This window comes from Bombina bombina, chromosome 9 (assembly GCF_027579735.1).
Source record: "Bombina bombina isolate aBomBom1 chromosome 9, aBomBom1.pri, whole genome shotgun sequence".
Classification (NCBI taxonomy): Eukaryota; Metazoa; Chordata; class Amphibia; order Anura; family Bombinatoridae; genus Bombina; species Bombina bombina.
Window position 1 is genome coordinate 64,586,552 of NC_069507.1, and position 15,274 is coordinate 64,601,825.

Genomic DNA, 15,274 nt, shown 5'->3' on the forward strand with positions numbered 1-15,274 from the left:
AACAGCAACATCCTGAGAGACATTAGGCTTAAAAATGTTACCTTTATTTTGCAAGGTTTTCTTGACACATGAAGAACAAAATTGCATAGGAGCAGCAATTTGTGCATCTAAACATAATAAGCATGAATTCATGAGAGCAGGCTCTTTCTCCATATCAGACATGTTGTGAAACAATAAATAAACTTGTACAGATAAGTTTAAAAGATTTTAATATTCAATTAAAATAAGCCAAGGAAAAAATACACTTTAAATTTTATCCCATATTAGGATCGATCCCTAGCTAGAATTATGCGAGAAAAGTTAAGAAAAAACATTTAATAAACATCAAATAAACTTCTAAAATACCCCTCAGGCAACACCACACCTCAATTACTGAGGTGCCTTACCGCTACCAATTAAGAACGGATCACTCAGAAATGGAGAAAAACTATTTTTTCCTCAGAAACGTTATGAATATGAAGTAAAACCGGTCCGCAACTTCCAAGCTCAAATTACTGCTGCGACACAGAGAGGCACTACTTCCTGGTACACTGAGTACCAGAAATAACCGTTTTTTCAAACCTGACAGTTTAAAATGTTACATCGTTTTATTTTAAAGCAAAGGGGAAATGAATAAGCTGCTGGAATAAAAAATTCAGCCTTACTTTCAGTTTAAACTTGTATTGTTTTACCAAGTAAATATGTGTCAGAAAATAAAGCCTAATAAAAACATTTTACCCTTTCTTTTTAAAAGAGTTTAAATGTCTCACACATGCTACAGTTCCTGCTTCATGCCCCAGTGTAACCCATACAACAGGAGTATCTATGTGCCAATAAAAAAGCACTATCTTTTAATTTGTTAAGTGCATGGTCTCCCCAACTGGAAGAAAAAGCACTTACCTGCTCCGCTGTCCGGCATGTAGACAGTTACAAGGTATGAGAAGACACAGTTCTTCACAGAGACCTTTGAAAAAGAAAGAACAGAGTAGCCAACTCTGACTTTCTAAACTAGGCCAGCAATTGTTAGGAAAATGCAGTAAGTACCTCTTTACAAGTTCCTAACTGCTTTAAAGCCACCGCTACCTGACTGCAAGGAATGACGTGGAATACAACTATACCCCAAAACTTGCTTGTAGATTAAATAAAAAAAATTCTTCAGACACCTAAACTTCACCTCCTCCATGCACCGAAGGCAAAGAGAACGTCTGGGGGTTGTGGGTAAGGGAGTGATACTTAGCAGTTTAACTGTGGTGCACTTTGCCTGCCCCTGCTGGCGAGGAGTGATATTCCCAACAGTAATTACTCAAGCCGTGGACTCACCATATCTTAGGAAAGAAATTGATAAAAGGAGTAAATTAGAAAGTTGCTTAAAATGGCATGTTCTATCTGAATCATGAAAGAAAAAAAGTAGGTTTAGTATCCCTTTAAAGGGACATGAAACCCAAAAATTTCCTTTCCTGATTTAGGTAGAACACACCATTTTAAACAACTTTCCAGTATAGTTCTATTATCAAATTTGTTTCATTCTCTTGATATCATTTGTTCAAAGAGCAGCAATGCACTACTGGTTTCTAACTGAACACACAGTGTGAGCCAATAATAATCGGTATATATATATGCAGCCACCAATCAGCAACTAGAACCTAGGTTCTTAGCTGCTCCTGAGCTTTCCTAGCTAAACCTTTCAGAAAAGGATAACAAGAGAAGGAAGCAAAATAAATAATAGAAATAAATTGGAAAGTTGTTTAAAATTGTATGCTCTGTCTCAATCAAGAATGTCTAATTATGACTTTACTGTCCCTTTAACAGGCAAAATGTGCTTCTTGACCACAATCATTTAAATAAGATGAATTCTAGGACATGTAGCACATAATTTACCATACAAAATTGTGTCATTTAAATGTGAATAATACTATATTAAACACTGCTCCCCGTAACATTCTGAATACAAATTTTAAATCAGCTTTTTCTGTGTTACTTGTACCTTAATGCTGTGTATGAAATTGTATAAAAAATATTCTTTTATTTAGAGTACAGTACTATGTACATTGTCATGCAGTATCAATATAAATAATTTTATAAGAAAATTTACATTCTAAAATTACAGACCTATCAGATACATTATTTGTTATTGTCATTCTCTGTTTATGTATTTACAAAGATTACATTCATCAGAGGCTACAATTATGTTTGAATATGTATGATTTAAGCTACAATAAATACTTTTCTTTTTATACATGTGACCACCGGGGATGTCTGGAATCATTTTCATTCTTTTTACAAAGTATCAATATGTTTTCATGGATGCCAGAACCTTTGCTAATTTAAATATTTTTGATATTAAGGGGCCTATTTATCATGATGCGAGCGGGCATGATCCGATATTGCGGATCATGTTCGTTGCACATCGATAAATGCCAACAGCATACGCTGCCGGCATTTATCATTGTACCAGCAGTTCTTGTGAACTGCTGGTGCAATACCGCCCCCTGCAGATTCACGGCCAATCGGCCGCTAGCAGGGGGTGTCAATCAACCCGATCATATTGGATCGGGTTGATTTTCGGCAATATTTGTCCGCCGCCTCAGAGCAGGCGGACAGGTTATGGAGCAGCGGTCTTTAGACCGCTGCTTCATAACTTGTGCTTCTGGTGCTTGATAAATACGGAGCTTGATAAATAGGCCCCTAAATGTATTCTTCTAATTTATTCTGTGAGGTATTTTCTTATATACCACTTTAACAATAAATACTTGTCCAGAAGGACGTACAATCTAGCTTCTGGTGCTTAAAACATAATGGATAATGTGGCATATGTACTATAAAAAAAATCTGGTATCAGTTTCAAGATGGGCCTTTCACTTCTAAGGCAGTACTGTCAGGCAGACTGGACTTCCATTCTTGGTCCGCCATCTTGTTCTGAATAAGCATCCTTGGGGTAAAATGTTATTACATTTGACACTGAGTTTCACAGCCATTCCAGTGTTCAGCAAAGCACAGGTCTGTACGGTCCACGTGAGGAAGTAGCTGAATAGCCGCAAGGAGAGCCTTGTAACAGAACTGGTACTGATCCTGAGGAAAGAATAAAATGGGATATTGAGGAGTGAATTTACAAATGAACAAAGAACTCCATAGAAAGCGCATTTACAATAAAAAAAACAAAGGAGGAAACTGCACTGTATCAGATTAACACAGATTTTTGTGTCAGGTAAAACAAAAAGTAAAATAGATTAACGTGTTAGCTTGCATCTACCTATAGGTTAGCTTTAATTAAAGGGATATTAAGCGGCTGGGCACAGCTACTGTTGAATGGTTAATACTCAGTATGCTATTGTTTTCCTTCTATTGCTACAGCTCTCTTCAAAACTGTGTTTTTATTTTAACCTCTTAAAAGTTGTCTGATGGTAAAGCTCCGCGTCTTTGTACTGGGGCTGCCATCTTGGAGCACAGGTATTCTCACTTAATGTGACAGAAGTACTGTACATGAAAATATCAACATTTTAACAACTGTATGATGTGCTTCAGGTTAGGGTGCAAGATACAAAGCAGGAGATGTACATTTGTGCAGTGGTTTCATTGCTTTACATTATTGTAAATATATTTTGTGTAACTGTAAAACTATGTAAAAATAATTAAAGTTTACACGATAGGGTAAATCTATTAAATGTCGGACAAACATGATCCTCTGTAGCAAATCATGTCCGCCCAACATCGCTAAATGCCGACAGCATACGCTGTCGGCATTTATCGTTGCACAAGCATTTCTTAAGAAAAGCTTGTGCAATGCCGCCCCCTGCACATTCGCAGCCAATCGACCGCTAGCAGGGGGTGTCAATCATCTTGATCGTATCCTGATCGGGATGATTGCTGTCTGCCACCTGAGGTGGCGGATGAGTTAAGGAGCTGTGGTCTTACGACCGCTGCTTCTTAACTGTTGTTTCCCCCTGAAGGCTCGCACGGAAACAGCTGCATTCACAGCACAGTAAATCTGCCCTATAGGCTCATGCACACTAAACCCAAGCAAATGATACAGCAGTCAAAACGCTGCAACATCACTGATCTGTGAGTGTGCACTGCTTCTGTCACAGGCTGTGAGAATACCTGAGCCCCAAGATGGCCGCCCCCAATATGAAGATTTTGAAGTTATAAGGGCTAAAAGATATGAGGTCCCAGGTGTTAGAACAAAAAGGTTGCAAGGGTCTTTAACAAAGAGATATATACATATGCATGTAAAAAGATATATATGTATATTATATATATATATATATATATATATATATATATATATATTTATATAAATGTAAATATGAATGTATATGTCTATTTATGTATTTATAAACACATAAATACATCATTTTACATATATGGACACACACACATATATATATATATATACAGTATCTCACAAAAGTGAGTACACCCCTCACATTTTTGTAAATATTTTATTATATCTTTTCATGTGACAACACTGAAGAAATGACACTTTGCTACAATGTAAAGTAGTGAGTGTACAGCCTGTATAATAGTGTAAATTTTCTGTCCCCTCAAAATAACTCAACACACAGCCGTTAAAGTCTAAACCGTTGACAACAAAAGTGAGTACACCCCTAAGTGGAAATGTCCAAATTTGGCCCAATTAGCCATTTTCCCTCCACGGTGTCATGTGACTCGTTAGTGTTACAAGGTCTCAGGTGTGTTAAATTTGGTGTTATCCCATATTACAACGACTGGATATGTCAAAGCAACTCTAAGTGCGCGTACACGTTCTACAGTAGTGCACTCAACTCTAAGTGATGTTTATCCCAATTATCACTCTGTATCCAGAACGTTGTGAAATTACTCTGTTGTAATGAGTTATACCTGTCCTTGTTTTCGTTTTTATGTATTTCTATTTGATTGTCTCAATAAAAACCTTTAAATAAAAAAATAAAAAATTTGGTGTTATCGCTCTCCCACTCTCTCATACTGGTCACTGGAAGTTCAACATGGCACCTCATGGGAAAGAACTCTCTGAGGATCTGAAAAAAAAGAATTGTTGCTCTACATAAAGATGGCCTAGGCTATAATGGCCTAGGCTATAAGAAGATTGCCAAGACCCTGAAACTAAGCTGCAGCACGGTGGGCAAGACCATACAGCAGTTTCCCAGGACAGGTTCCACTCAGAACAGGCCTCGCCATGGTCGACCAAAGAAGTTGAGTGCACATGCTCAGCGTCATATCCAGAGGTTGTCTTTGGGAAATAGACGTATGAGTGCTGCCAGCATTGCTGCAGAGGTTGAAGGGGTAGTGGGTCAGCCTGTTAGTGCTCAGACCATACACCACACACTGCATCAAATTGGTCTGCATGGCTGTCATCCCAAAAGGAAGCCTCTTCTAAAGATGATGCACAAGAAAGCCCGCAAATAGTTTGCTGAAGACAAGCAGACTAAGGACATGGATTACTGGAACCATGTCCTGTGATCCAATGAGACCAAGATAAAGTTATTCGGTTCAGATGGTGTCAAGTGTGTGTGGCAGCAACCAGGTGAGGAGTACAAAGACAAAATGTGTCTTGCCTACAGTCAAGCATGGTGGTGGGAGTAGGGATGCCACCTCAGCCATGTTTTCCTGGACACTTATGAGTTAGGCATATTGCAGGGTGTGCAGGAGGAACATGTATTGAGCCTCTGGACATCACATAATTAGTGCTGATGAACAGCACAATAAATGTTTCTCCCTGCTCACCCTGCAGCATGTGTAACTCATAAGTGTCCAAGAAAACATGGGCGAGGTGGCAAATCTAGGTGGGAGTGTCATGGTCTGGGCCTGCATGAGTGCTGCCGGCACTGGGGAGCTACAGTTCATTGAGGGAACCATGAATGTCAATATGTACTGTGACAAATTGAAGCAGAGCATGATCCCCTCCCTTCGGAGACTGGGCTTCAGGGCAGTATTCCAACATGAAAATGACCCCAACACATCTCCAAGACGACCTTGCTAAAGAAGCTGAGGGTAAAGGTGATGGACTGGCCAAGCATGTCTCCACACCTAAACCCTATTGAGCATCTGTGGGGCATCATCAAACGGAATGTGGGGGAGCGCAAGGTCTCTAACATCCGCCAGCTCTGTGATGTCATGGAGGAGGGGAAGAGGACTCCAGTGGCAACCTCTGGTGAACTCCATGCCCAAGAGTGTTAAGGCAGTGCGGGAAAATAATGGTGGCCACACAAAATATTGACACTTTGGGCCCAATTTGGACATTTCCACTTAGGGGTGTACTCACTTTTGTTGCCAATGGTTTAGACATTAATGTCTGTGTGTCGAGTTATTTTGAGGGGACAGCAAATTTACACTGTTATGCAGACTGTACACTCACTACTTTAAATTGTAATAAAGTGTCAGTTCTTCAGTGTTGTCACATGAAAATATATAATAAAATATTTACAAAAATGTGATGGGTGTACTCACTTTTGTGAGATACTATATATATATATATATATATATATATATATGTGTGTGTGTGTGTGTGTGTGTGTGTATGCATTGGAGCCGTTTGGCATTAAGAAGATGAAAACAAGTAAAAGGATATATATGCAATATTCATATTTAATAAAGTTTTTAACTATGTATTTACTGTAAATATTTTACAATTCACTGTTCTGTACGTACCAGAATATGTTCTATGTATTTATAAATAGATATTCCTATATATATCTGTGTACTGTATATATATATTGAAACTTATGGTGCTGGGCTATAACTATCTATTGTTTATATATATATATATATATATATATATATATATATACACAGGGAGTGCAGAATTATTAGGCAAGTTGTATTTTTGAGGATTAATTTTATTATTGAACAACAACCATGTTCTCAATGAACCCAAAAAACTCATTAATATCAAAGCTGAATATTTTTGGAAGTAGTTTTTAGTTTGTTTTTAGTTTTAGCTATTTTAGGGGGATATCTGTGTGTGCAGGTGACTATTACTGTGCATAATTATTAGGCAACTTAACAAAAAACAAATATATACCCATTTCAATTATTTATTTTTACCAGTGAAACCAATATAACATCTCAACATTCACAAATATACATTTCTGACATTCAAAAACAAAACAAAAACAAATCAGTGACCAATATAGCCACCTTTCTTTGCAAGGACACTTAAAAGCCTGCCATCCATGGATTCTGTCAGTGTTTTGATCTGTTCACCATCAACATTGCGTGCAGCAGCAACCACAGCCTCCCAGACACTGTTCAGAGAGGTGTACTGTTTTCCCTCCTTGTAAATCTCACATTTGATGATGGACCACAGGTTCTCAATGGGGTTCAGATCATCTGAACAAGGAGGCCATGTCATTAGATTTTCTTCTTTTATACCCTTTCTTGCCAGCCACGCTGTGGAGTACTTGGACGCGTGTGATGGAGCATTGTCCTGCATGAAAATCATGTTTTTCTTGAAGGATGCAGACTTCTTCCTGTACCACTGCTTGAAGAAGGTGTCTTCCAGAAACTGGCAGTAGGACTGGGAGTTGAGCTTGACTCCATCCTCAACCCGAAAAGGCCCCACAAGCTCATCTTTGATGATACCAGCCCAAACCAGTACTCCACCTCCACCTTGCTGGCGTCTAAGTCGGACTGGAGCTCTCTGCTCTTTACCAATCCAGCCACGGGCCATCCATCTGGCCCATCAAGACTCACTCTCATTTCATCAGTCCATAAAACCTTAGAAAAATCAGTCTTGAGATATTTCTTGGCCCAGTCTTGACGTTTCAGCTTGTGTGTCTTGTTCAGTGGTGGTCGTCTTTCAGCCTTTCTTACCTTGGCCATGTCTCTGAGTATTGCACACCTTGTGCTTTTGGGCACTCCAGTGATGTTGCAGCTCTGAAATATGGCCAAACTGGTGGCAAGTGGCATCTTGGCAGCTGCACGCTTGACTTTTCTCAGTTCATGGGCAGTTATTTTGCGCCTTGGTTTTTCCACACGCTTCTTGCGACCCTGTTGACTATTTTGAATGAAACGCTTGATTGTTCGATGATCACGCTTCAGAAGCTTTGCAATTTTAAGAGTGCTGCATCCCTCTGCAAGATATCTCACTATTTTTGACTTTTCTGAGCCTGTCAAGTCCTTCTTTTGACCCATTTTGCCAAAGGAAAGGAAGTTGCCTAATAATTATGCACACCTAATATAGGGTGTTGATGTCATTAGACCACACCCCTTCTCATTACAGAGATGCACATCACCTAATATGCTTAATTGGTAGTAGGCTTTCGAGCCTATACAGCTTGGAGTAAGACAACATGCATAAAGAGGATGATGTGGTCAAAATACTCATTTGCCTAATAATTCTGCACTCCCTGTATATATTTATATATATATATATATATACCTATATATAATCATGTATATATACATGGTCAGGTATGTTTGTCAGATGCAGTCTCCTTGTAGAGACTGCATAAGGACAAACATACCTAGCATTGAGCAGTAGAGGAGTGCGCACTGTGGAAGCTGCCTGGTGGGGGCGTGACAGGGCGTGCCATGATGGGGGCGTGGCCGAGCTTGCCGTGATGGGGACATGAAGGGGTGTGCCGTGATGGGGGCGTGACTGGCGGGAGCGCGCGTGAAGGGGCTTGGCCGACTGGAGCAGCCGCGGAGGCAGCGGCATGGTCAAGTGAGAGAGAAAAACAGAGGGGAGAGCAAAACAGAGGGGAGAGAGGAGAGGGAGAGAGAGAGAGAGAGACAAAAAGAAAGTGGGGAGAGACCAAAAGAGAGGAGGGAAAGAGCAAAAGAGAGGGGGAAAGAGAGAAAGCGAGCAAAAGAGAGGGGGGAGAGAGAGCAAAAGAGGGAAGAGAGAGCAAAAGAGGGGAGAGAGAGCAAAAGAGAGGAGGGGGAGCAAAAGAGAGGGAGAGAGAGAGCAAAAGAGAGGAGGGAGAGCAAAAGACGGGGGAGAGAGCAAAAGAGGAGGAGACAGAGAGCAAAAGAGGGGGAAGAGAGAGAGAGCAATAGAGCGGGGAAAGAGCAAAAGGGGGGGAGAGAGAGCAAAAGAGGGGGGAGAGAGCAAAAGAGGGGTAGAGAGAGAGCACAAAAGGGGGAGAGAGCGCAAAATAACGCGAGAGAGAGAGAGCACAAAAGAGGTAGAGAGAGAGCTCAAAAGAGAGGGGGGAGAGAGAGCGCAAAAGAGAGGGGGAGAGAGAAAGAGCGCAAAAGAGAGGAGAGAGAGAGCACAAAAGAGAAGGGGTAGAGAGCGCAAAAGAGAAGGAGGAGAGAGAGCGCAAAAGAGGGAGAGAGAGAGCACAAAAGAGAGGGGGGAGAGAGCGCAAAAGAGAGGGGGGAGAGAGAGCAAAAGAGAGGGGAGAGAGAGAGCAAAAGAGAGGGGGAGAGAGAGAGCAAAAGAGAGGGGGAGAGAGAGAGAGCAAAAGAGAGGGGGAGAGAGAGAAAGCAAAAGAGAGGAGAGTGAGAACAAAAGAGAGGGGGAGAGAGAGAGCAAAAGAGGGGGAGAGAGAGCAAAAGAGGGGGGAGAGAGAGAGAGCAAAAGAGGGGGGGAGAGAGAGTAAAATAGGGGGGAAAGCAAAAGAGGAGGAGAGAGAGAGCAAAAGAGGGGGAAGAGAGAGAGAGCAAAAGAAGGGGGGAGAGAGCAAAAGAGGGGGGGAGAGAGAGCGCAAAACAGAGGGGGGGAGAGAGAGCGTAAGGGTTGGAACCACGGTATTTAAAAAAATTGGCCTGTGTACACGGGCTTTAGGACTAGTTAGCTATAATTTCCTATGTAAAGTTCCCTTCTGTAGCAAATGATATAATCTATATAAAATTGCCCCACTTGGCTTGCATGGTGTGACATTTGCAGGATTTTTGTCCTTTTCTAATTCAGAAGGTTTGACTTTTCGAAAACATGGTTTGGCCCATTTTGAGCGTACACCTTGGCTGTTTGCACAGATTATTTTTAATGTTAATGATTTTGTGTATAAAACTAAAAAATGGGTTGAGTGGCGCTCAAACAAGCTGAGGATACAGAAATATCAAATTAAATAAAATATGTTCATCCAAAAGTTATAGCAAAGTAAAAAGGTTTATTATCCTTAGTTATAAAAACTGTGCAATATAAATACAATGACACAAATAATTTCATAAAAAGATGATAAAAAAAGTTGTGGCCACAACTATATTAATTATATATTCTAAGAAGTATAAAAAAAACATAATCCAAATATTACTGGAAGAGGGAACTTGATCTATATCTCAGGAAAGTGTACACACTACTTTAAAAAAATGTTTATAAGTTCGATCTACTGCCAATAGTACCTAATAGATCATAATTAATATATGTGCAGTCAAAACAGTGACAGAATCTGTTAATAACCGGTGATATGCTAGTTATTCAAAATTTAAACAAATATCTGATATACATACATTATATAATAACACCAAGTGATATGAAACAAAGTCTCCAAAGTTGCTTTTATATACTCAGTTATGTCCAAAAAGTATCAGAATAGGGGATACTTAAAGGGACATGAAAGCCAATTTATTTATTTTGTGATTTAGAAAGAGCATGTCATTTTGAACAACTTTCTAATTTACTACTATTATCTAATTTGCTTCATTCTCTTGATATCACTTGCTGAAAAGCATATCTAGATATGCCCAGTAGCTGCTGATTGGTTGCTGCACCTAGAGGCCTTGTGTGATTGGCTCACACATGTGCATTGCTATTTCTACAACAAAGGATATCTAAAGAATTGAGCAAATTAGATAATAGAAGTAAATTGGAAAGTTGTTTAAAATTGTATTCTCTATCTGAATCATGAAAGTTTAATTTTGAATAGACTGTCCCTTTAAGTGAGTATAATGACATCGAATGAAATGATGCTATGTATCCAAAGTTGCTACTTACTTTATAGTGATGTCCCCAATGTATCAGAACAAAAAGATGCTGGTTAAGGTGAATGTACGATTTAAAGAATTACAACTTTATATCCTTTTGTGCGCTTTTGGGAAATAATATCTTTGTGCAAATCAAAGTGATCTTTTAGATCAGTGAGAACAACGTGTGTTTAGAAATTGTCAGGTAGAAGATAATTATAGGTGTGCTGCTTGACCGGTCAAGTGTCGGGTCTCTGTTTCAGGCTTATCTGCTTTGTATGGCTTGTCAGCTATTTTTTCCGCTGTGTGGCAGACTTACCTGGCTGTGTTCCTGACCAACAGCGCTCTCCGTGTGTGGCGGGATACTCACAGCGTCTTCACTGCCTCGATATCACAGCTCGGTCAGTTGACTTACAGCAGCCTATCAGAGAGTCCCAATCGACGTCCTTCTTCTTCAAAGTTTTTGTTCCGCTTCGTTCTTATCAGGTTATGCAGTCTGTTTGCCAAGTTTAGGATTACTCCACAGTTCAGCTTCTACGCGTTTCTGCACTAGAGTGCCTTTATCTCTCCCCTGATCTTGATAAAGGCACTCTAGTGCAGAAACGCGTAGAAGCTGAACTGAATATAGTTGTGGCCACAACTTTTTTTATCATCTTTTTATGAAATTATTTGTGTCGTATTTATATTACGCAGTTTTTATAACTAAGGATAATAAACCCTTTTACTTTGCTATAACTTTTGGATGAACATATTTTATTTCATTTGATATTTCTGTATCCTCAGCTTGTATGAGCGCCACTTAACCCATTTTTAGTTATTTACCCTATTCTAACCGTGTGGAGAGATCACAGTATATTTTAAGAGGCTTGGAGGATTAGACCAGGTCCAGATCTTTGAATTTTGTTTTACAATGATTTTGTGTATGTTCAGCTAATAGACATAATGATTTTTGGGTAAAATAAAAGTATTGCTCAAATATCTATTAAATTATGAATGTTGTACAGAACTTAGAAATATTAATCTTAGAATCTTCATTTAGAATTGCAATTATGTGTTTTATATAAAATAAATCAAAATTCAATTTAATTGTTATATATCTCATAAATTAGTATTATTATTATAATCATTATTATAAGGGAAAAACTTGCAATTAAAGGGACATTATACACTCATTTTTTCTTTGCATAAATGTTTTGTAGATGATCTATTTATATAGCCCATAAAGTTTTTTTTTTTTAAATAAATGTATAATTTTGCTTATTTTTAAATAACATTGCTCTGATTTTCAGACTCCTAACCAAGCCCAAAAGTTGTATGTGAATATACTGTCAGCTACCTTCTCCAGCTTGCTCCTGTTTGTGTAAAGGGTCTTTTCATATGCAAAAGAAGGGGGAGGGGGAGTGTCTTATTTGCCACTTGCAGTGGGCTTTCCAGCTACCTTTTCAACAGAGCCAAACTGACAGCTTCTAAGTAAGTTTTTAAACAGTTTTATACTGGATTTTTATATCAGTATCTGTGCATATTATTCTTTATAGTAGTGTCTATTACATGCAGTTATATGAAAATGAGTGTATACTGTCCCTTTAAAGACAGTCATCATCAATATTGAGTTAAAGGGACATGAAAGTCAAAAATACATGTTCCTGAATCACTTACGTCATGCATTTTAAGAAATTCTTACATTTATTTATATTATCAAAAGTACTTTGCTCTTTCAGGTATCCTCAGTTGAAAAGTATACCTAGGTACTCTTAGGAGCTGCAATTCACTGCTGAGAGCTGGCTGGTTATTGGTGGCTACATACATATGCCTCATGCCTCTTTTCATTGGCTCACCAGATGTATTCAGCTGTCTCTCAGTAATAAATTACTGCTACACAGCTGAATTTAACCCACCAGAATAAATGTAGCAGGTCCATTCATCAGCTGAGAGTACTCAGCTCACAACCAATCTCCCTCAGTGCAGTCTCCATGTCTCATTTCATTTCACTTCAACCTACAGAGACCTATACTGAGCCATTACACGCATATAACTTGTGCATTTAATATATTTGTATAAGCCAGCAGCAATGTTACTATGAAAGGGCTCTGCAGGTATGGAATCTGCACTGAATGTACATAGTTCCTTAAAAAACGCTAGGATTTACCACTGCTTCAAATAAAGTTTATTTTCTGTCATGAATTATAAAAAATGCTGACAGAAAGTACCTTTATTTGGTGCAAGCTTCTGCCTAAACTGAGAAATTCTGGCCGCCCTCGGCTAAAGTCTTTTTTTTTCTTCAATGAGGTGACATTTCCACCTCTAAACCAATAGCTGTGCTAGCTATGATTAGGATAACCCTGCTACAAGTTACATACCTTGGTCTGTATCATTCCATAGCGCTGTTGCCTCATTGTCCTCACAATGTCATTAATCTGAAACTGCAAAAACACAAATGAAAGGATATTTTCATGTATGTATTTTTTATATCTGAGAAGGGACATTACAGTATTTAAAAAAATCCTATCATGTATTTGAAAGAGTAGCATTTACACATCAGGTGGGTTTTTTTATTAAAGGCCCCCCCTGAATAAAAATTAAAGGGATATAGGTGTTTGGAGCACTATATGGCAGGAAATAGTGCTCTTGCAAATGAATAAAATTCTTGCAAAACTGCTGCCATATAGTGCTACAGAAATGGGCCAGCTCTTAAAGGGACACTCAAGTCAAAACTAAACTTTCATTATTCAGATACAGCATGTCATTTTAAACAACTTTCCAATTTACTTCCATTAACAAAATGTGCACAGTCTTTTTATATTTAAACCTTTTGAGTCACAAGCTGCTACTGAGCATGTGCAAGAATTCACAAAATAAACGTATATGCATTTGTGATTGGCTGATGGCTGTCACATGATATGTGTATGAATTTGTGATTGGCTGATGGCTGTCACATGGTACAGGGGGAGTGGAAATAGACATAACTTTTAAAATTGTCAGAAAAAAATCTACTACTCATTTGAAGTTCAGACTAAGGGGCTGATTTACCAAGCGGTCAATCGGCCCCAATGCATCTGTTTCCGCGCGAGCCCTTTTAAGCTTGCTGGAAACAGCAGTTAAGAAGCTGCTCCTTAACTGGTCCGCTGCCTCTGAGGCACCGAAAAGCAATTAGCCCGATCGAGTACGATCGGGTTGATTGACACCCCCTGTGCCACGAATCTGCAGGGGGCGGAATTGCACAAGCCGTTCACCAGAACTGCTTGTGCAATGTTACATGCTGAAAGCATATGCTGCCAACATTTAGCGATGTTGTGCGACATATGATAAATCGGCCCACATGTGCTATTGCATTGTCTTGTTATCTTGCATATGTTGATTATGCAAATCTACTATGTTGACTGGTCCTTTAAGCATACAACCCTGCTTTTCAACAAAAGATACCAAGAGAATGAAGAAAATGTATAATAGAAGTAAATTAGAAAGTTGTTTAAAATGACATGCTCTATATCTGAATCGTGAAAGAAAAATGTTGGGCTTCATATCCCTTTAACTCCTATGTGTATAATCTAATAATCTACAAAAGATTATCTAATAACTAATACGTTTATTTTAATTGTTATAGTTAAATCTTTAGATAAGCTTTTCTAAAGGATTGGAATATTCCATATTTATAAATCTGCTTTATTGTGAAAAAAAATTATTTTAATACTGACTACTGTATATACTTTCTTTATGTATACACTGCACATCTCTCACCTGTATCCCCTGTTCCAAACACGTCACCATTATGTGCACACAAATCAAAACACCACTTCTGCCAACTCCAGCGCTGCAATGTACGATCAGGGGCTCTGTATCATGGATGCGCTGCAGATAACACACAAAACGCAGCAGAGACTGGGGATTCTCAGGAATCCCATGATCTGCCCATGTTGTGAACTGTAGGTGAGTGATGGTTCGATATTCCCCTGTCTGATATAGAAATATTCCGATTAGAACCAAAGCAACAATCATAGAAAGTTCTCAGCATGGGGAAAAAACTCTTCAATGGGACAAACAGGCAACTATCATTATGAGAGCTGTACAGACATAAAGGCCCCATTCCAATCATTAAGAATTCCCTTGTTAAGCACAATGTATGGAGTGTTGTGGGGTTTTCAAATTCAAACTAATTCCAAATCATTTGAAAACCCAACAGTAACCCATTTTTGTACACTTTCAAATATTTTTGTGGCACTTAAAAGGGATAGTACAGTCAAAATTAAATACTCATGTTTCAGATAGAGCATGCAATTTAAATTTCCCAATTTACTTCTATTATTTAATGGCTTCATTATCTTGGAATCCTTTGTTGAAAATCATACCTAGCTAGGCTGAGGAGCACACTACTAGGAGCTAGCTGGTGATTAGTGACTGCACATCTATGCCTATTGTCATTGACTGACCCAATGTTCCTTCAAAAAAGAAT

General features: G+C 38.8%; 1 protein-coding gene across 1 annotated transcript in view; it reads right to left on the reverse strand.

The window, feature by feature from the left end:
• Positions 1–1,977: 1,977 nt before the first annotated feature.
• Positions 1,978–15,274, reverse strand: part of FRMPD2 (FERM and PDZ domain containing 2) — a 169,210-nt gene continuing 155,913 nt past the window's right edge. The window contains exons 39-41 of the mRNA XM_053692895.1: positions 14,563–14,778; positions 13,185–13,247; positions 1,978–3,048 (exon numbers count right to left, since the gene is read on the reverse strand). Of these exons, the coding sequence (XP_053548870.1) occupies positions 2,926–3,048; positions 13,185–13,247; positions 14,563–14,778 (402 nt within the window). The 3' untranslated portion in view covers positions 1,978–2,925. The remainder of the gene's footprint in view (positions 3,049–13,184; positions 13,248–14,562; positions 14,779–15,274) is intronic.